Source organism: Saccharomycopsis crataegensis (assembly GCF_037102585.1).
Source record: "Saccharomycopsis crataegensis DNA, jcf7180000000073, whole genome shotgun sequence".
Lineage (NCBI taxonomy): Eukaryota > Fungi > Ascomycota > Saccharomycetes > Ascoideales > Saccharomycopsidaceae > Saccharomycopsis > Saccharomycopsis crataegensis.
The window spans coordinates 1,002,799-1,022,432 of NW_027043820.1; the positions used below are offsets into that span (position 1 = coordinate 1,002,799).

The 19,634-nt window shown below is 38.7% G+C and overlaps 9 protein-coding genes across 9 annotated transcripts; 4 read left to right on the forward strand and 5 right to left on the reverse strand. All coding sequences in view use genetic code 12, as the record gives it.

The window, feature by feature from the left end:
• Positions 1-527: 527 nt before the first annotated feature.
• Positions 528-3,136, forward strand: DASC09_011980 (uncharacterized protein; the record flags this gene model as incomplete). The annotated part of the gene is made up of 2 exons (XM_064994801.1): positions 528-651; positions 747-3,136. The coding sequence occupies 2 exons, from the start codon at positions 528-530 to the stop codon at positions 3,134-3,136; spliced, it is 2,514 nt and encodes an 837-aa protein (XP_064850873.1).
• A 599-nt stretch (positions 3,137-3,735) lies between these two features.
• Positions 3,736-4,212, reverse strand: SEN15 (Sen15p; the record flags this gene model as incomplete). Its single annotated transcript, XM_064994802.1, has 1 exon — positions 3,736-4,212. One exon carries the CDS (start codon positions 4,210-4,212, stop codon positions 3,736-3,738), a length of 477 nt encoding a protein of 158 aa, XP_064850874.1.
• A 335-nt stretch (positions 4,213-4,547) lies between these two features.
• DASC09_012000 (CoA-acylating methylmalonate-semialdehyde dehydrogenase) lies at positions 4,548-6,194 on the forward strand (the record flags this gene model as incomplete). Its single annotated transcript, XM_064994803.1, has 1 exon — positions 4,548-6,194. The coding sequence occupies one exon, from the start codon at positions 4,548-4,550 to the stop codon at positions 6,192-6,194; it is 1,647 nt and encodes a 548-aa protein (XP_064850875.1).
• Positions 6,195-6,580: 386 nt separating this feature from the next.
• On the reverse strand, positions 6,581-9,079 carry MCM7 (DNA replication licensing factor MCM7; the record flags this gene model as incomplete). Its single annotated transcript, XM_064994804.1, has 1 exon — positions 6,581-9,079. One exon carries the CDS (start codon positions 9,077-9,079, stop codon positions 6,581-6,583), a length of 2,499 nt encoding a protein of 832 aa, XP_064850876.1.
• Positions 9,080-10,868: 1,789 nt separating this feature from the next.
• On the forward strand, positions 10,869-12,554 carry DASC09_012020 (NRAMP family metal ion transporter; the record flags this gene model as incomplete). Its single annotated transcript, XM_064994805.1, has 1 exon — positions 10,869-12,554. The coding sequence occupies one exon, from the start codon at positions 10,869-10,871 to the stop codon at positions 12,552-12,554; it is 1,686 nt and encodes a 561-aa protein (XP_064850877.1).
• Positions 12,555-13,081: 527 nt separating this feature from the next.
• On the forward strand, positions 13,082-14,002 carry DPI35 (Dpi35p; the record flags this gene model as incomplete). The annotated part of the gene is made up of 1 exon (XM_064994806.1): positions 13,082-14,002. One exon carries the CDS (start codon positions 13,082-13,084, stop codon positions 14,000-14,002), a length of 921 nt encoding a protein of 306 aa, XP_064850878.1.
• Positions 14,003-14,067: 65 nt separating this feature from the next.
• Positions 14,068-15,018, reverse strand: SAM37 (SAM complex subunit SAM37; the record flags this gene model as incomplete). The annotated part of the gene is made up of 1 exon (XM_064994807.1): positions 14,068-15,018. The coding sequence occupies one exon, from the start codon at positions 15,016-15,018 to the stop codon at positions 14,068-14,070; it is 951 nt and encodes a 316-aa protein (XP_064850879.1).
• A 1,022-nt stretch (positions 15,019-16,040) lies between these two features.
• UBI4 (ubiquitin) lies at positions 16,041-17,462 on the reverse strand (the record flags this gene model as incomplete). The annotated part of the gene is made up of 1 exon (XM_064994808.1): positions 16,041-17,462. The coding sequence occupies one exon, from the start codon at positions 17,460-17,462 to the stop codon at positions 16,041-16,043; it is 1,422 nt and encodes a 473-aa protein (XP_064850880.1).
• A 543-nt stretch (positions 17,463-18,005) lies between these two features.
• Positions 18,006-19,355, reverse strand: DCW1 (putative mannan endo-1,6-alpha-mannosidase; the record flags this gene model as incomplete). The annotated part of the gene is made up of 1 exon (XM_064994809.1): positions 18,006-19,355. The coding sequence occupies one exon, from the start codon at positions 19,353-19,355 to the stop codon at positions 18,006-18,008; it is 1,350 nt and encodes a 449-aa protein (XP_064850881.1).
• Between the last annotated feature and the right edge of the window lie 279 nt (positions 19,356-19,634).

The following is a 19,634-nucleotide window of genomic DNA, read 5'->3' on the forward strand; positions in this document are numbered from 1 at the left end:
AGCGTTCCAGAATCCTGGGTCGTTTGGGGTGGCACAGCGCCGCCACGGAATTCTTCGCACGCGCAGGAAGGAAAAAAAAAAAAAAAAAAAAAACAGAAGAAAAAAAAAAAAAAAAAAGAAAAGAAATGGTGGTCGGTGTTTGGCGGAACCGATAAATAATATTTATTATATTTAGGGGAGTGCAAACAACCAGACCAGATAGATCCCCCCCTCAAGATACCACCGTCATTGGATGTTCAACAACACAAGCAAGAACACACACACACACACTCTCTCTCTCTCTTCCTGAGGAAAGGTAAATATATATATCACACACACAGTGCCTGAATCTCCACCCAACCCATCCATCATAACGTCAACTGCCCGTTCGAAGTTGGTCACCTTGGAGTGAAAGGTGTATTTGCGGCCGTTTTTTTGCCTCCCTCCCCCTGTGAAATATCTCACATCAAACTTTCCTGGGGAATTTCAAGAGATTATCTTTATTATTATTATTATCATTATTATTATTGGAGGTAGATTGTTTCAACATGACCAAGTCGCATAACTTTTTGCCGTTGAGAAGAGAACAGATCGGGGCAGTTGCACCTCGGTATCAGCTTCAAGTGATTCAACAACCTGAGCAAGCCAGAGCTACAGGAAGAAGCAAAAGATGTAAGTACAAATGATATTGGTTATTGGCGGCTTCATAATATTGATATTGATTATTTCAAACTATTGATACTGACATTTTTTCCTCCTCTTTTTAGTTACTGGAAGAAGAACTATTGATCCTCCCCCTGTTATCCAAGTGTCTTTATTACATTACTCTACAACTCTACAATCTTCGCAGGATGATGATATACGAATGGATGATGATAATATGACCCGACAATCTTCCATACCCACAAATGTTACGGAACACAAACATCTACTGGAAAATGGTATTGTTTCTGACACAGACAAAGATGTAGAAATGAAGGATGAGAACAATATTGCTGACTCAAAACAAGAATATAATTATAATAGTGGCAACCATAATGGTGGTGATGGATATATGGTTCCTGAGTTGAAAGTTGAAGATGCTGAAACCTCGAGCGATGATCAGTCGCAGAACTATGAACCAACCGATATCATTCAACATACTCTAAATCCATTGATTCTCGTAGCTTCAATTGTCGATGAAAACGCCCCTCCGTTGATCCAGCAACCAGTGTCCAGATTATCGACCAACTTTGATAGCGATGAAAAATTAGAATCGCAATCTGAAAATAACGAGGTCAATAAACCGATCATGGAAGTTGATGAGAAAAAAGATGATGATATTTCCAGCAGTAGTAGCCCGCCACCAACTCTGAACTCAGGATATTTTAATAATAATTTGAATAGGCTACCAGACTTTGAAAACCTTGTGGGTACAAAATCGGTAGTCGCCAATATGGTGAGCGATAAAAATATGGAGAAAGAGTCTTCGCCAATGAAGGCAGTGTTTGTTTTCAGCAATCTTAGTGTGAAACAAGATGGTAATTATAAATTGCGGTTTACCCTTTACGAATTTGCGAGTTATAATAGTTTATATAACCATAATTCTTTCACTACTCCATACAATGGGGACTCATTATCGGTTCGTCCAATGATTATTCCTCGAGGTACCATCGACTCGGCGGTTTTCAAAGTTTATACCGCAAAGAAATTCCCTGGATTGACAACTTCTTCAAAATTGTCGTTTGATTTGAAAAGTTCAGGTACAAAGATCAAGGTTCGCCATTCTATCAGATCAGGAAAGAAATCGCAATCTCAGGCGCTGGACCCTCGTTCTTTGATTTCTAGAAGTGGGATTTTCCGAAGAAATAGTTCAAATACCGACTCCAACACACCCAAAGACCCACAGTCCACTCAGGCGTCCATTGATAGTAATATGATGATGTCCACCCCTCCAAGTACGGTGCGGGAAGAAATCACTAGACGGACCAGCGTTGATCTGGACTCAGATCGCGCGGCAATTTATGTTAATTCTAGTTATTTGTCGCCTCATGGGAACTATACCAGTAGCTTATACGGTAATGATGTCGGCGATACCGGGTCCATCAATAGTTTTGCCACCGGTGCTCTGGCAGATTACTTATCAATGACACCAATTGTCACAACGATGTCGGCAAGCAGTACCTCATCTTTGCAAAGTGCTGCCCATTCCTTTGGCTCATTTTTTTCATTGGGCAGAGGTAATCATAGTCAGTCACAGCTGCAGCTGCTGCTGCTGCAACCACAACAAATCCTTCCTCATCTTCGGCCGTCGACTTCTTTATCTCACTTGAATTCGGAATTATCCCCTTTGAAAATGCTTTCTGACGTGTCTTCCCAACAAGTTCCGTTGGCGCATAACCAGCACCAGCACCAACACCAACATCAGCATCACCACCACCACCAGGATGGTTTAATTCCTTCACCACCTGGATCACCGAATCCCGAAGCGTTGCTCAGTATTTCCAATTCCAGTAGTAGTACCGTCAATGGTTATTATACCACCCCGGTTCAAGACCGTAATGGGTATTATCATCCATACCAGCGGTCTAGGGCCAATACTATTGCCAGTAACGCTAGCAGTATCACCAGATCCAACAGTATTGGGAACTTGGCTGCGTCGGTCAATAAAAGTCATAAACTGAGTTTGAGCAATGGTGCAAATAGCATTTATTCCGTCACCGCCACCACTACCAGTAATAATAATAATAATAATAATGGAATTGGAGGATCATACGCCAATAATTATGGCGGTAATGGAAATAACTTGAGTAACTCTAGCATGAATAATAGTGGAAATTTGAATTCTGGAAATAATAGATATGATCACCAATCTCAAGATAGTTTATCATCGCGCAACTCACAATCATTTTCCATTCCAACGTCAGTTTATTTCCAAACCCCTAACAATAATCATTTGAATTTGGCCAATAGCTTGGTGAAAAAGAGAAGTGATCAGTATTTGAGAGATGATGATTATGATAAAGATGAGTACCGAAATAATGAAAATAATGGCACTGATAGTAATATGAATAGAAGAGACGGCGAAAGAGGGGAAAAGGCTACAAAGAAGAGCAAAACTGAAAGAGGCAATCAATACAAAGCTGCAATAATGAAGATCCAGAACATCATTAATTGAGTATATCTAATATTATTATGAGCGCTTAGATCAAGTTTATTATTGTACTAAAGAATAGTAACAATAACAACAACAACAATAATAACAACAACAACAATAACAACAACAACAATAACAACAACAACAACAAAAAAGAGAAGAAAAGAAAAGAAAAAAAAAAAAAAAAACAATTTACATAGAGCATATCATGATGGTTTTCTTTACAGTTTGTTTGGTTTTTTCTTTCTCCCTCCTTTCCCCGTATTCTTCTATTTTAGTTTCACTGTGTCTTGATGAATATACGAATATATGAACATTTATATTTATGGACTTACTGTAAAATTGCTGGCCAGATATATCTGATTGCGTTGGGTGTACTTTAATATCATTACAACAAGGTAAAATAGGCTTCATAGATCATCATTAGTCATTAGATAATTCATAATATTTATTATACAATAGTAGCAATACAGGTCCATTAAAAACTCAATCAATCCTTGTGGGAAAGGAAATAATAATAATAATAATAATAATAATAATAATAATAAGAGGAAATTGATAAATCTAACATCAAAAAAAAAAAAATAATAATAATAATTATTATTGTTATTGTTGCCGTTCTAATTTTTCTTTGGCTTGGCAAGCCCATCATGAACAAAGTAATAAACAATAGTCCCATCATTGGCAACGACACCCAAGGTGATCCGTTTTGGTCGCTGATTCAATGCAATTTGCAAATTTTCAAATATTTGCGATACCTGTTTCAACGAGATCTTTTCATTCAACCCTACTGGGTAGACGTATTCTACTTTTGGCAGCTGTGGTATTTGTACTCCTGAACTTTGCTCTACCTCCATTTCATTATTATTATTAATAGCATTATTATTATTATTATTATTATTATTATTATTATTATCAACATGGTTTCCTTCAAGATCTTGGTTTGGGTCCATGGTGATGATGCTTGGAATTGGGTGTACTGGTTCTGGGGGAACTCCTGCAATGATTTTCAGGCCATCTTTAAACTCTATTACTTTTGTTTCATTCCAGAGATTATAATACGTCAAGTTAGTTTTCACCTGGTCCACCAATGACATGTTTCTCCTAAATATTTTAATAATAACTCTGGTAATCACCGCCGATGGTGGATGTCAAAATAAATAAAAAAAAAAAAAAAAAAAAATATCCTCGGGCTTCGCAGTGCGCGGAGACCCACTGACCCGGGTCACGTTTCGCCCTGGTTAAAGATCCCTGATTTGGTCACCGCCAGTTTGGGACGAAATGCTTCCCCACATTTTTACAATCACATACATACATATATATATAAAGGAGACCGGCTCTCTTCCTTCCTTTCTTCCTTCCTTCCTTCCAAAAAGAGTTTTCCCTCAATGTTGCTTCTTCATTATTATTTTCATTTTTTTTCCTCCAAACCATGCTTGCCAAAAGTTTCCAGAGATCATCGTCCTTGCCGATCTTAAGATCACACAAGAATTTGCGACTTCTTTCCACTTTGAAGTTGAACACTACGACGTCTTCATACTTCAAATCCCATCTTGAAGAATCTGCCAAACCTTATGTCACTCCATCATTTGTCAACAATACCCTTTTCCAATCCTCGTCTAACGAATGGTTCGACTTGCATGATCCAGCCACCAACAAAGTGATTGCTAAGGTCCCCCAGTCGACGGATCAGGAATTGGAAGATGCCATTGCTACTGCCGATAAAACTTTTGAGAGTTTTAAAAACGTTTCCATTATCAAGCGTCAACAGATGCTATTCAAGTATGTTCGTTTGTTGCGTGAGAATCACGATCGATTGGCCTCGGTTATTGTTTTGGAACAAGGGAAAACCTTTGATGACGCCAAAGGTGACGTGCTAAGAGGCTTACAAGTGGCAGAATACGCTTGCTCGATCACTACCGAATTGTTGGGAACCAATTTGGAAGTCAGCACCGATATGGAAACCAAAATGATCCGGGAACCAATTGGTGTGGTGGGATCGATTTGTCCTTTCAATTTCCCGGCAATGATTCCTCTTTGGACCATTCCTTTAGTCATTGCCACCGGTAACACTACCGTGGTCAAGCCTTCAGAAAGGGTTCCTGGAGCCACGATGATCATTGCAGAATTGGCCAAAGAAGCAGGAGTCCCGCCAGGGGTCATCAACATTATCCACGGCAAACATAAAACCGTGAACAAAATCATCAAGGACCCGCGGATTAAAGCCGTCACTTTTGTCGGGAGTAACCGTGCTGGGGAGTATATTTACGAAACGGCCAATGCGCTTGGGAAACGGGTCCAAGCGAACTTGGGGGCCAAGAACCACATGATTGTTTTACCCGATGCTGATAAGAAACAGGCCATCAGCGGCATCATTGGTTCAGCGTTTGGGGCTGCTGGTCAACGGTGTATGGCAATTTCCGTGCTTGTTACGGTTGGAGATGATGCCCATAGTTGGATAATGCCAGAAATTGTTGCCGCGGCTAAAGCGCTTCGGGTGGGGAGTGGATTCGATCCAAAATCGGAACTCGGTCCAGTAATCTCAAAACAAGCTCTCAGTCGTGCGGAATCGATCATTGAACAATCTGTCAGCGCCGGTAAAGCCACATTAGCCATTGACGGTCGGGGTTATAGACCTGAAGGGTTCCCTGAAGGTTACTTCATTGGCCCCACTATTCTTGAGAACGTTGCTCTTGATGCCCCATGTTACACTGAAGAAATCTTTGCCCCAATTTTATCGGTGGTGAACGTGCCAACGTTAAGTGATGCCATTAAATTGGTCAATGCTAATCCTTATGGGAATGGGGTGTCTCTCTTCACGACAAATGGGATCCACGCAAAGAAATTCGAGCGTAATATTGACGTTGGACAAGTCGGGATTAATGTCCCAATTCCTGTTCCTTTGCCAATGTTTGGTTTCACCGGCAGCAGAGGCTCGTTCTTGGGTGATTTAAATTTCTACGGTAAGGCTGGTTTATGGTTCATGACTAAGCCAAAGACAATTACTGCTTTGTGGAAAACTTCATTGATCAATGAAAATGAAGGTGAATCTGTGACCTCTATGCCAACCCACTCTTAAATATTCTAGCTAATATATTTGTTAAATCAACTTTTTTTGGTTTGTTCGTTTGTTTTCCCCCTCAGTTAATGATATAATACACAGTTTAATTTCGCTTTTTATTTATTTATTAGTATTGGAGAGAATCTTTGTATAACCATCCTGGATTATTTTTTTGTTTTCTCCTTACATATGAGAGACATATCTTTAAAGCCGAAACCAATGGAACATAAAATAAAAAACTATACGAATAACAACGACACACACATAAAAAAAAAAAAAGAGAGAGAGAGAGAGAGAGAGAAAGAAAGAAAGAATAGAGCAACTAATGGAGAACCAAAATACAACACAAATAGAAAACTGAAAGAATTTTAAAAAATACATGAATATTAAAAAACAACCTTGCATCAAAGATCTTCTTCAACACTATCGACAAAGTATAATTTGGACTTATCATCATTCAAGAACCAAATGTTCAAGAATGCATATTCATTAATACAATCGTTGAATTGGTGTTGAGTAAACCCTCTAGCAATGACGTTGGCTCTAAGGTGGTGCATTTCCAAAACTGGTCTACCATTTTCCATTTCATCACTCTGTTTAGCATAAATAGCGGCTTCTCTGATGATCTGGTAGATCTTGGTAGTGGCACTAGCATCTTGTCTTTCTGTTTCGGCGTCTTCGTCACGATACAAACTACTCTTTGAAACTTCGATCAATCTAAGTGCTTCCTCAACGTCTTCAATCTTAACTTCCTCATCAAATCTAAGACGTGCCAAAGCCTGTGACATTCTCATAATTGCCAAAAAGGTACGTGGTGTAGTATGGGAGAATTGTTTGATGGAACCTTCGGTAGATTTGGATTCTTGACGCATCTTGATATAAGAGTTGACGACGAATTCCCCAACTTCTTTTGGAACCACTGGCTTGTATGATCTAGCCTTGGAAATGAATTGACGGATAGTGGTGGCATCGACCGGTTCGAAATCTAAGGCTGGTGGACGATTATTCATATGCACAAACGCCACATGCTGGGCTAATCTGGCATCATTTTCTTTGGATGGGGTATCAAGCAACAAGAATAATACATCGAATCTGGAAAGTAATGCTGCTGGTAAATTGATGTTTTCTAAAGGTGAAAGTTTTGGATTGTAACGGCCGTACACAGGGTTAGCGGCAGCTAGAATAGATGATCTAGCATTAAGAGTGGTGTTGATACCAGCCTTAGATATACTAATGGTTTGCTGTTCCATGACTTCATGGATCGCAGTACGATCATTATCATCCATTTTATCGAATTCATCAATACAACAGATACCATTATCCGCCAACACGAGGGCACCACCTTCAAGAACCATTTCGTCAGTCACTGGGTCTCTCATAACTGCGGCAGTCAAACCAACTCCGGAAGAACCTCTACCGGTGGTGTAAACCGCTCTTGGGGCGATCTTGGACATACTTTTCAATAATTGAGATTTGGCCACCCCGGGATCACCCATCAAACAAATGTTGATGTCACCTCTAATTTTCATACCGTCCTTCATTTCTTTGGTGACCCCACCAATAAGCAAGAGTAATAATGCTTTTTTGACATCGTCATGACCAAAGATTTCTGGGGCAATACTTTTTGATAATCTTTCATACAAGTTACCTTCAGCACGAATAGCATCTAATTTGATTTCGACATCAATATCCATATTCAAACTTTGATAAGACTTCTTGTGCTGTCTAATAAATTGAGCTTCTAAATAAGTATCGGTCAACAAACCAGCACGCAACGCTTGGAAACCAGTGTATGGACTTGGTAAGAAAATACCAGTGATATCAACGGTATCACCAGGATTTACCGTACGGACCAAATCGCCATTGATATGGATATCCAAACTACGGGGAATGTGACCCACTGGGACTTGGTTTGCCAATTCTTGAATTCTAACGTCTTGGAAAGCCAGGAATTTACAAGCACGAGTGCTCATAAACAATTGACCCTTAGATTGATTCTTGACACATTCTTCAGAAGTACATTCTGATAATGGAGTGAAAGTTTTGGAGTTGACTTCTTGGAAAATTTCAAACCCACACTTGTCACAAGTATACGCATTGACTTGAATAAGTGGCTTGACATCAGAAACTCTGGTAACAATCCCACGAACGGTGATCAATTGACCCAACAAGTCCCCTTTAACTTCTCTAACCGCCAAGGCTTTACCTTTGCCACGATAAAGATCAGTCAACGGTCTGAAATAAAGACAATATCTTCTGGTTAATGAGGCAGGAAACAAGTCTTCTTGATTATTATTTTCCAAAGTGTTGGTAGTGGTGGTGGCGTTACCTTGGATATCACCCATTAGCCCTGTATTCATTAATTCTTCTTGGTTTTCTTGTTGTAATCTCAAGTTACGTAGCTTTCTTTGACGAACGATAACATCGAGAACATCATCCTTATAACTGATATCAACGGTTGGCTCAGGCATAATATCGTCAATGGCTCGGGAAAATAATTCAGTATAACGCAAAGTATTGGCACAAATAAAGTCGACCACCGAGTTAGATCTACCTCTGCCAGACGCACTATTTCTCAGGTTGTTGAATACAATGCTTTCTTCGTATGCTTTAAGATCGTCCAAATCGATGTATAAGGTTGTGATTTCTCTATTGGCGATTTTTTGTAGCAAGTACATATATTTTGGCCCATTACCAATGTCGGCGTTCTGTAAGTTCGAAGTTAGGTCGTCTATTTGGTTCAATTCTGGGGCCTCGAATGCCGAAAGATTGTTATCATAATTGGAAGCCTTGTAATGTAATAAGAAATCTTTAATTTTGGAATTGACGTCTCGATAATCCACATTGATTTGAATGGTCCTCAAAATACTAGCGGAGGATGACTGTGGAGCGACTGTTGTCATTATTATTGTTATTGTGGTTATATAATATAGTTGTTGTTTCTTTTGTAGTTGAATATATAAATGTGTAAAGAAGAAAGGAGAGGAAGAAAGAAAAAGTGGACGAAAGACGCGATTTTTTCGCTGCCTTTTTTTTTTTTAAGCTCCAAAAAAAAATGCTGCTGAGATTTCCTAATTGGGAAACTTTGCAAAACAAATAAATTTCGCGTCTTTTTTTTTTTTTATTGTGTTTTTTATATGAATTTGAAGAGGTACAATTCTGGTGAGCTTTCTGGTACAATAATTATAAAACAACGGTGACATATCCATAGTCTGTCTACTCACTGTATCAGATTCACTTCTATGAACCATTATGTTTATCTCTTCTCTGCCCAAGCTTCAGGTTGTGAATGTCACAAACTAGTTACGTATCTGCTTTAGGTGCTGATAACGTTTCTTCGCTTCTTTCCTGTTCATTGTTCGTATTTACTGATATCGTTGTTGTCCTTCCAATCTGTATCAAAAACATTTATAGATTACATTTGGTTATCTGCCTTTGCATTATAAATACCGAGAAATTATTGAATATTACCATGTTCTTGCCACGGTGTTGAAAGTTCACGAGGCAGAGAATCCGCGGGCCGTGGTGTACAGCCTCATAGCATTGAATTGCTTGGTCAATAGCCTTATGAGAACTTTTCGTAATTGGTTTATAAACCACCAGTTGTAGTTATATAATCAGGGACGTCAATTCCAGTGTGAACGGCCAGCACCGCATCAAAATCACAATTCTGGCACTTATACCTAATCAAGGGGATACCGTAGGAGAATAATATTAGTTTGCAGACCCTTTCAATTAGTTAGGAGAAGGCTGAGCTAATACTATCATAAACTGAGCTGAACCAAGGTGGCAATAGATTGATAAATTTAGCTGGCCTTGCTTGATGTCTCATTGCCACTGTCTGGTAGGTCTTGGGCACATCTTATAGTAATTAAATAACTAACTACGCTAACAATTACATTGGAAAACTTACTACCTACGATGAGCCATTATAAGTTATATGAATGATGATGATGAGAGGAGGCACACGGCTATTGCGTATGGCGACATCACACGGCAGTAAAAGCACCCTTCCCCCCCCAACCAGGAGGGCGCAGAGCACAAAAAATAAAATAAAACCAAAATCAAAAAATCTGCGCGGACTTGCATATTGCTGTGGTGAGGTGCTGCACAATGCAGATCGTCACCTATCGCTATTGAAGTGAAAAAGTACCTCACTCATACAGTCTGTTACTCCGATAGAAGGAGGTCAAGAAACAGGGATAATTAGGTCTTTTATATATTAGCCGGAGGTACTGAGTGATTGGCCTGTTGCAGTTTACCTGATACCAGAGTTTCAGCCATACAATCACGGTTCACTGCGTGGTATATATACTCTCACACCAGAATGAAACAGAAATGCCACCACGCCAAGTAAACTAATTAATTTCCAATAAGTATTTACCAATCATACAGCGTTTATTTATAGTCTACTTCACTCTATGTTGACTCTTGGTCGCTTTCTACTTCTCCCAGTGCACATCCTGGGGAGGAAATGATGTGCAAAAGGTTAATATAACCCCCGGCTATATATAGCTACATGCTAACAGCACCCAGAGAGAGAGCGGACCCGAAATCATCTTTCGATGTTGAAAAAAAAAAAAGGGCCCTGTCCCTCGCTATATAAAGAATGTCCCCGCGGCCTGTCATTATTGCACTTTTTATACTAATCAAGGCTCACTGCAAAACGGCTCAGCAACACTATCTTTTACCATGAATCAACTTCTCAGTAAGATTGGTAATTGGAAATCGTCTAAAGATGTCGTAGACATTATTATAAAATGCCGGAAATTCTGTCTAGGGTCCATCTTAATTTCTGTGTCTTATATGGACCCCGGTAATTACAGTTCCAATATTGCTGCCGGTAGTACTAATAGATTCTCTCTTCTATGTGTGGTGTTGCTATCCAATTTAATCGCTGTTTTCCTACAATCGTTGTGTATCAAATTAGGATCGGTCTCTGGTTTGGATTTGCCAAGTGCCTGCAAACTTCATCTTAACAAATACGTCAACTGGTTCCTCTTTGCCTGCTCGGAATGTGCCATCATCGCTACTGATCTTGCCGAAGTTATCGGGACAGCAATCGCCTTGAATATCTTGATGAAAATTCCTTTGCCAGCCGGGGTGATCTTGACGATTGTCGATGTGCTTATCGTTCTCGTTGCTTACAGACCAGGAAGATCCGTCAAATTCATTCGTATCATCGAATATGTAATCGCGATATTTGTTCTCACCGTGGTCATTTGCTTTTGTGTCGAATTAAAAATGATCCCAAAGACCGATATTAAAGACATTTTCCGCGGGTTCGTTCCTTCAAAAGAAACTTTTCAAAACAACGGGATGTATACCGCTACTTCTATCTTGGGGGCCACCGTTATGCCTCATTCGTTGATCTTGGGATCCAGTTTAGTCAAACCAAGATTGAGAGAATATGATGAAGATAATGGATATATCAGTGAAGACTGGTTCAAAACAAAGGAGGCTGCCGAAGAATTTTTCACCTACGATTATAAACCTACTTTGAAAGCGGTGAAGTTCTCTTTAAAAGCATCGATTATCGAACTTTCCATTACATTATTTACTGTGGCCTTGTTTGTTAACTGCTCCATTTTAATCATTGCTGGAGCATCGTTGTACGGGACCCCCGAAGCCGCTGATGCCGATTTATACGTGATTTACGATCTCTTAAGCTCATACTTGGCCCCAGCTGCTGGGAAATTGTTTATGATTGCCTTGTTGCTATCGGGTTTAATGGCTGGTATTGTTTGTACAATGAGTGGTCAAATCGTCTCTGAAGGTCATTTGAATTGGACCATTAAACCATGGAAAAGAAGAATCGTCACCAGATCAGTGGCTATCTTACCTTCTTTGGTTATTTCATTGACAATTGGTAAAAGCGGTTTATCTCAAGCCTTGAATGCATCGCAAGTTTGTCTTTCAATTCTTTTGCCATTCATTTCGGCACCTTTGATTTACTTCACCTGCAAGAAGTCAGTGATGAAAGTTGAAGTCAAGGAAGATTATAAGATTGATGTTAAACAATTCGATTATAAATTGAATCCTGATATGGAAACTGAGAATTTCGAATTAACCGAAATGAATATTAGACATCGCACAACTGCCGCTGGCGCATCATCCATAAACGATCAAAATATAGACTCTCGTGATGCTTTGCCAAAGGATATTGCTCCAAAGAGCAATGCTTCGACTTCTCAGCAGCAGATATGTAGTCAACTGATTGAAACTTCTAGCTCGACAGAAATTTGTGATAACGCTACATACATTAACATGGCCAATAACTGGCTTGTTTCGATAATTGCGGTTATTGTTTGGATATTCATTTGTGTTTTGAATGTGTATATGATTGTCGAGTTAGGAATAACTGGAGGACAAACTTAAGCAACATTCTTGTTTAATATTTATATATATATATATAAATAATAAAAATTATTATTATTATTATTATTATTATTATTATTACTATCATATTGTTAACGGTAAATAATGTAAATGATGAAAGAGATTGGTGATGAGATGACTACTACAGGGCATTTAACCTCAGTGCGTCTCCCCACTTTCATGGTTGTTATATATCACAAATGTCATTTTATTAATCATTTGATACTAAATAACAACATTTATCCCAATAGTATACTTACACATTGCTATTAGAGAAGTAATTGTATAAGCATTTGCATCTTATTAACAGAAATAGCAAGTGTGATACCAAAACCATCTTGTGGAGTTGGGAGAATTTTAACATACGTTGCGAGTCAATTTTCAATTGTTCTTCTTTATTAGGTAGGGATGGCTCTTCATTCTTTCTCCTCGTTGTTATTGATTATGCGAAGCTAGAAGTACATCATATCATCTAAGATCATCAATTTGCAGACTTTTACTTCGACTGCTACCTACGCTACCAATAGATGATGAGCGCCATTAGAGGAAAGATAAGCTTTCCTAGGGTGCTTTCCTTTGATGCTTTTGAAACGTTATACCTTCTTCTAGAACCACCATTTAAGACTTATCATAAATTTGGGTTAAAATATGGAATTGCTAAGTCTCCTGATGCTATTCTGAAAGACTTCATTGTGGGCTTTAAAGAGATGGAACTCCGATTTCCAAACTATGGTATCAATAATGATCTACTCATCGAGGAATTCAACGAGTTTAAAGTGGTTGATGAATCCAATCCGGTTATCCGATACTCTGATAATTGGTGGGGGTTATTAATTTCAAAAGCTTTTCATCCTTATAAAGTCCCATTTAACATGTCCAAGGATTTAATCGAGTATTTCTCTGGTGAAGCTTACTATACTGATTCCTGTCTAGTAAACACTATCAAAAAAATGAAGATGGTCGACTTGTCAAAGTTCGACGAAGGCGCTGAAGTCAAAGTGAAAAATGACAGACCCATATTATTGATTAATAGTAACGGAGACCCTAGGGTCAAATTGATTTTGAAACATTTACAATTGGTAAGCGATGAGATGATCGCGGAAGATTTGGTGTATATCAGCTACAATACCCAAGTAGAAAAACCAAACAAAGAGAGTTTTGAATATATTATAAATGATTTGGTGAAACGTGGGCTTTTAACTTTCAACAATGAAGCAGAATTATTAAAATACTGCTGGCATTTTGGAGATACTTATTGTACTGATTTGCAAGGGTCTATAAACTCAGGTTGGAACGGGATTTTGATTGACAGAAACTATGGGTATGATTATTTTTTAGAAGCCAAGGAACAGAACTTTGCAAAAATGGAGGGCGGATATCTATGGGATGGAGATAAGAAGTTTATAATTAATGACTACAAACAGTTAGATTCGATTTTCGACACATGAACATGAATGTTTTTTTTTTCTCTGTTTTTTTTTTTTGTTCTTTTCTCTTTCACCATTATTTAATCCTAATAAAATACATATTTATCCTTGAAATCTTTAGCTAGGTGTGCGATTTTTGGATATTTCAATTGCAACAAGCTGTTCAAGAACTGGTCTGGCAATGCCTCATTGCAAGAACTGATGATGAACCCAATCAATAGAATATCAGAACTAGAAGGCTGGTCACCAAATATATACGTTGAGCTTGAATTGGCTTCATCGGCTTGAGGAATTATTGTGTCATTGATATCGATTCTTTCGATATATTGTTGTAATAAGTTCAATCCTCTGAAATTGCCCGAAGTATCCTTTAATAGCTGCAAACTTTCGAGTCTCTTTTTCTGCAAGTCTGAATGGACACTACCCAAAGACGGCAAGCTCAACTCTTTTTCGATTCTTTCCATTTTTTCCTTAGCAAATTCCTCATTTTGTTGCTGTTCTTTCGAAGTTTTATAATATGAATTGTTTGACGAAGTTGACGATAGCCCAATGACCTCGCATTTTTGCAAGAGTCGCTCCTTTAATCTTACCGGGACATAATATTGTAATGGGAACGGCAAATAGAACCGGAATAATTTGATGGTGAATTTATCGTAGTTCGACTTATTCAAAAAATAATTGTAATAGCTGATCAAGAAAAGCTTTTGGGAAATGAAGTTGCTGCACGCGGTATTCAAAAGAGCGTTATTGTTCGATAACCAAGCGTCGAGATCGTACTCAATATTCAATTTCTTCAAATATCTCACGATGTTTTCGTACCCCTCGACAACTTTCCCATCGTTCGTGGTGTCCTTCAAAAACGGCAACCCATAACAAACATTATCCAAATACCCAGCGTCAACCGATGGAACAATTCGATGGTCGGTTTTCGATTGACTTCTCGAAGTTGCAAGTTTGAAATATATCGTCGCCGCGATCGATTCAGCACAAAACCCAGATATCTGGTTGGCAGAGCCCCAGACATGTAATTCTAACATCTTACTTGTTGGACAACCTTTCGGGATTTGAAATAATTGGTAGTGCGCTATCACCATAAACGTCTCCCCATCCCCCACTGGTTTCCCTCCAAAACGTTGGTGCTCTGACCCTAACAAAATTTTTGAAAGGTTCCAGGTTACCCGTGTGTTGTGTGGGCCAGTATATTAGATGCTTATATACTTTACTTATTGTCTTTCTTTCTTCTACAACTATACTCCTTAAGAATAATAATAATAATAATTATCTACGCAGAATTGTAAGAACTCTATCTGTTTCAATTCTAATATTCTCATAGAATTGAATCTTCAGCAAGTACTCGGAGTGTTGTTATCGGCTCATTTGGAGGAATCAGAATACCTTCGCATTCCAATATCCTTCAATGTATATATCTGATCCATTCCCAAGTTGCAGCAATATGAAAATTGAAGTTGAGATGGCGTCGAAATCAAAAGAGCCTGTTAATTTAATGATATTGGAATTACAATACCGGACTCTAATCTAGCATCCTCCAGTACGCTTCGAGAAATGTATTCAAAATTCTCATTAGTTCGATTGTTTCAGTCTTACTAGAGATATCGGCTAATTAAATTCAACAGTAAAAAGAATAAACTGTACATTGGAGATAATCAATAAGACCTATGAGCGAATAACCTTTGTTATCAATGGAAATAAGTTAATCAACTGTATCATCAAGGTGATGAAACTTTTGCTTTCATGTGATTTTTCTTTCCAAAGCGACAGTAGGGTCACCGAATATTTCCGGTAAACCTTCACCGGTAATGCTTCTTGGACAGTGTCATGCAGCTCATCATCCACACCCCTTAAATCCTCGATGACGTTATTTCCTGTCCCCTTGAGTACTCCTTGAGTATACTCTTACAAACAACCAATCTGAGAGAAAAAGCAGAAGAAACACATCATTTAATAAATATTGAACTTTAATAAACTATCTTCAAAAAAAGGAGGTAAAAAACTAAGCAGGCAATTCAAGTATTTTTGGTTGTATATATATAACCAGAGTTTAAAAACCACCTCTCAATCTAAGCACCAAGTGTAAAGTGGATTCCTTTTGGATATTGTAGTCAGATAAGGTTCTACCATCTTCCAATTGCTTACCAGCGAAAATCAATCTTTGCTGGTCTGGTGGAATACCTTCCTTGTCTTGAATCTTTGACTTGACGTTGTCAATAGTGTCAGAGGATTCGACTTCAAGAGTGATGGTCTTTCCGGTCAAGGTCTTAACAAAGATTTGCATACCACCTCTCAATCTAAGCACCAAGTGTAAAGTGGATTCCTTTTGGATATTGTAGTCAGATAAGGTTCTACCATCTTCCAATTGCTTACCAGCGAAAATCAATCTTTGTTGGTCTGGTGGAATACCTTCCTTGTCTTGAATCTTTGACTTGACGTTGTCAATAGTGTCAGAGGATTCGACTTCAAGAGTGATGGTCTTTCCGGTCAAGGTCTTAACAAAGATTTGCATACCACCTCTCAATCTAAGCACCAAGTGCAAAGTGGATTCCTTTTGGATATTGTAGTCAGATAAGGTTCTACCATCTTCCAATTGCTTACCAGCGAAAATCAATCTTTGTTGGTCTGGTGGAATACCTTCCTTGTCTTGAATCTTTGACTTGACGTTGTCAATAGTGTCAGAGGATTCGACTTCAAGAGTGATGGTCTTTCCGGTCAAGGTCTTAACAAAGATTTGCATACCACCTCTCAATCTAAGCACCAAGTGCAAAGTGGATTCCTTTTGGATATTGTAGTCAGATAAGGTTCTACCATCTTCCAATTGCTTACCAGCGAAAATCAATCTTTGCTGGTCTGGTGGAATACCTTCCTTGTCTTGAATCTTTGACTTGACGTTGTCAATAGTGTCAGAGGATTCGACTTCAAGAGTGATGGTCTTTCCGGTCAAGGTCTTAACAAAGATTTGCATACCACCTCTCAATCTAAGCACCAAGTGTAAAGTGGATTCCTTTTGGATATTGTAGTCAGATAAGGTTCTACCATCTTCCAATTGCTTACCAGCGAAAATCAATCTTTGCTGGTCTGGTGGAATACCTTCCTTGTCTTGAATCTTTGACTTGACGTTGTCAATAGTGTCAGAGGATTCGACTTCAAGAGTGATGGTCTTTCCGGTCAAGGTCTTAACAAAGATTTGCATACCACCTCTCAATCTAAGCACCAAGTGTAAAGTGGATTCCTTTTGGATATTGTAGTCAGATAAGGTTCTACCATCTTCCAATTGCTTACCAGCGAAAATCAATCTTTGCTGGTCTGGTGGAATACCTTCCTTGTCTTGAATCTTTGACTTGACGTTGTCAATAGTGTCAGAGGATTCGACTTCAAGAGTGATGGTCTTTCCGGTCAAGGTCTTAACAAAGATTTGCATACCACCTCTCAATCTAAGCATCAGGTGTATAGTGGATTCCCTTTGCATCTTAGGAGTATTAATAGTGTAGTGTAGATAAAAAGAAGATTAAATAAACAGCAGAAATTGTTTATGAATATGGGAAAAATGAAAGCCAGAAAAATAAAAATCAGGGAGGCAAATTGCTGTTTATATACCTCAGTCTAGCTCATCTGATTACGCAACCTGCCACAAAAAGAAAGGAAGAACAATACCGTAGCGGGGGTCTCCGGGTGACACATGCATACACCGGGACATTGCCACGTGCCATCCCGAGGGAAAACTTGCCTGAGGCTATGATGATAAGCCGGGTCTGATAAGGGAAATTACCTGTTAACCAGAACTGTGCACTAAGATGGCGAATGTAAAGCTCTTAGGAAGCTTATACCCCACTGTTATACAAAACACGAATAACTACTGAAAGATATATAGCATTGTAGATAATAATATTCAAAACAGGTTAAATAGAAGAAAAAAATAATTCCAAAAAGATAGATGGATGAGATGAGAAGTAGGTAAGACAAAATGATATACAAAAAAAAAAGAAAGAAAAATCAATTTCAAATCGTTCAATCAAATAATCAACCATATTGCGGATCCGATAATTGTTGCAGCAATCACCACTGTAATAATGCCCGCACCTGCCTTGTCCTTTGTATGAAGATCCAAAGGTTTAGTTTCGTTAGCAGTCATATCGATTAAACCAGCTGCTGGGTTCCCCTCTGAAGTACCACCAGTAGATGCAGTGTAAGGAGCAGGTCTGTCCCAGATTCTAAGACTTTGCATAATTTCTAAAGCAGCCATTTCTTCACCCAAACCATATTTATTATCATAAGTCCCTAAGAACCAGTTCTGGCCACAAGTGTGGCCATCTAGACCACCATCACAACTTGCTGCTGCTGCTAATGCAGATGCTTCGATCCAAGGCATGATGGTACCATTGGTATCAGGCGCCAATCTGGCTGTCAAACCTAAACATCTCGCGAAAATGGCTTTGAATGTTCTTTGATCCTCGTCACAAGTTCCCGCTGGCTGACAAGCCGCTTCATACATTGTATCATTCTTGAAAAAGACTTTACTACTATTCACCAAATTTATAGTTCTGGTCAACCAAATTTCGTCTAAAGTGTAGTTATAAAGGTAGGCACTACCAGCCATAATCAAGCCCATATTGTAAGTCCATTGCAATTTTGATACGTCAGTACAGTTAGTTAAAGCAGAAGCACCATCATAAACCGCCCAATAGCCCGGAGCAGATTCGTTAATGTATTGAACAGATTCCAACCAATACCAAACTTTATCAGCCCAGTCAACGTAAGAATCATTACCAGTGTATCTGGCTAATCTTGCAGCCATATGAAACAACGCACCATTGGAAATGGCATTTTTATAATCATAACCGTTATTCCATCTGAAGATTTGCCATCTCAAACCACCATTACAAGTAGAGTCATCCCATCTTACAGCCATTGTATTAAAGACAGCCTGAGAGAGGTATAACCAGCCTGGCTGGTCAGAAGTAGGGTTTGAGAAGTTTCTTTCGGTAGCTCCCATGACGGCTAATCCCCACATGGCCTGATCATCATTACCTTCTGTAGTTGATTGATTTGCTGGAATGTAGTCCCAATTATCCCCGGTTTGATATAATAATGCTGTTTTGGTCAAATTCACATATGACGTATCACCAATCAAATGCCAGTAATCAACCAAAGCACCAAATGCTGCGCCGGCATGCCACCAATAATACGGATATGAGAACATACCAATAGTACCACCATATTTAGTACCTTCATAATAATCTAGCATACCAGCAGCAACTTGACCTGTAGCCCCTTGAAGAAGACCATAATTGGTTATTCCAATTTCTAAAGCTGATATTGTCTGTGTCAAGCACGTTACTAAGGTTAAGATGGATATTTTCATTCTGAAACGAAACTAGAGAAAAGAAGGAAAATGAGTGAAAAAAATACAACCAACGAACTTCCTCTATGTGTTTCTTGATGTGTAATTTGCTATTCCACTTTGATTTGGAAAACTGTCACTGAAAACTGTTTTTCAAAACAAGAAAAAATATTGGATTAAGAGAAAAAATGTTTGCAAGTATTCGTGAATATAAACAGCAGAATTCTTATAATCCTCTATAGAGCACTTAAATAATGACCTTCCTGTTTTAGTTAAAATGAAATCAACAAAGTATCTCTT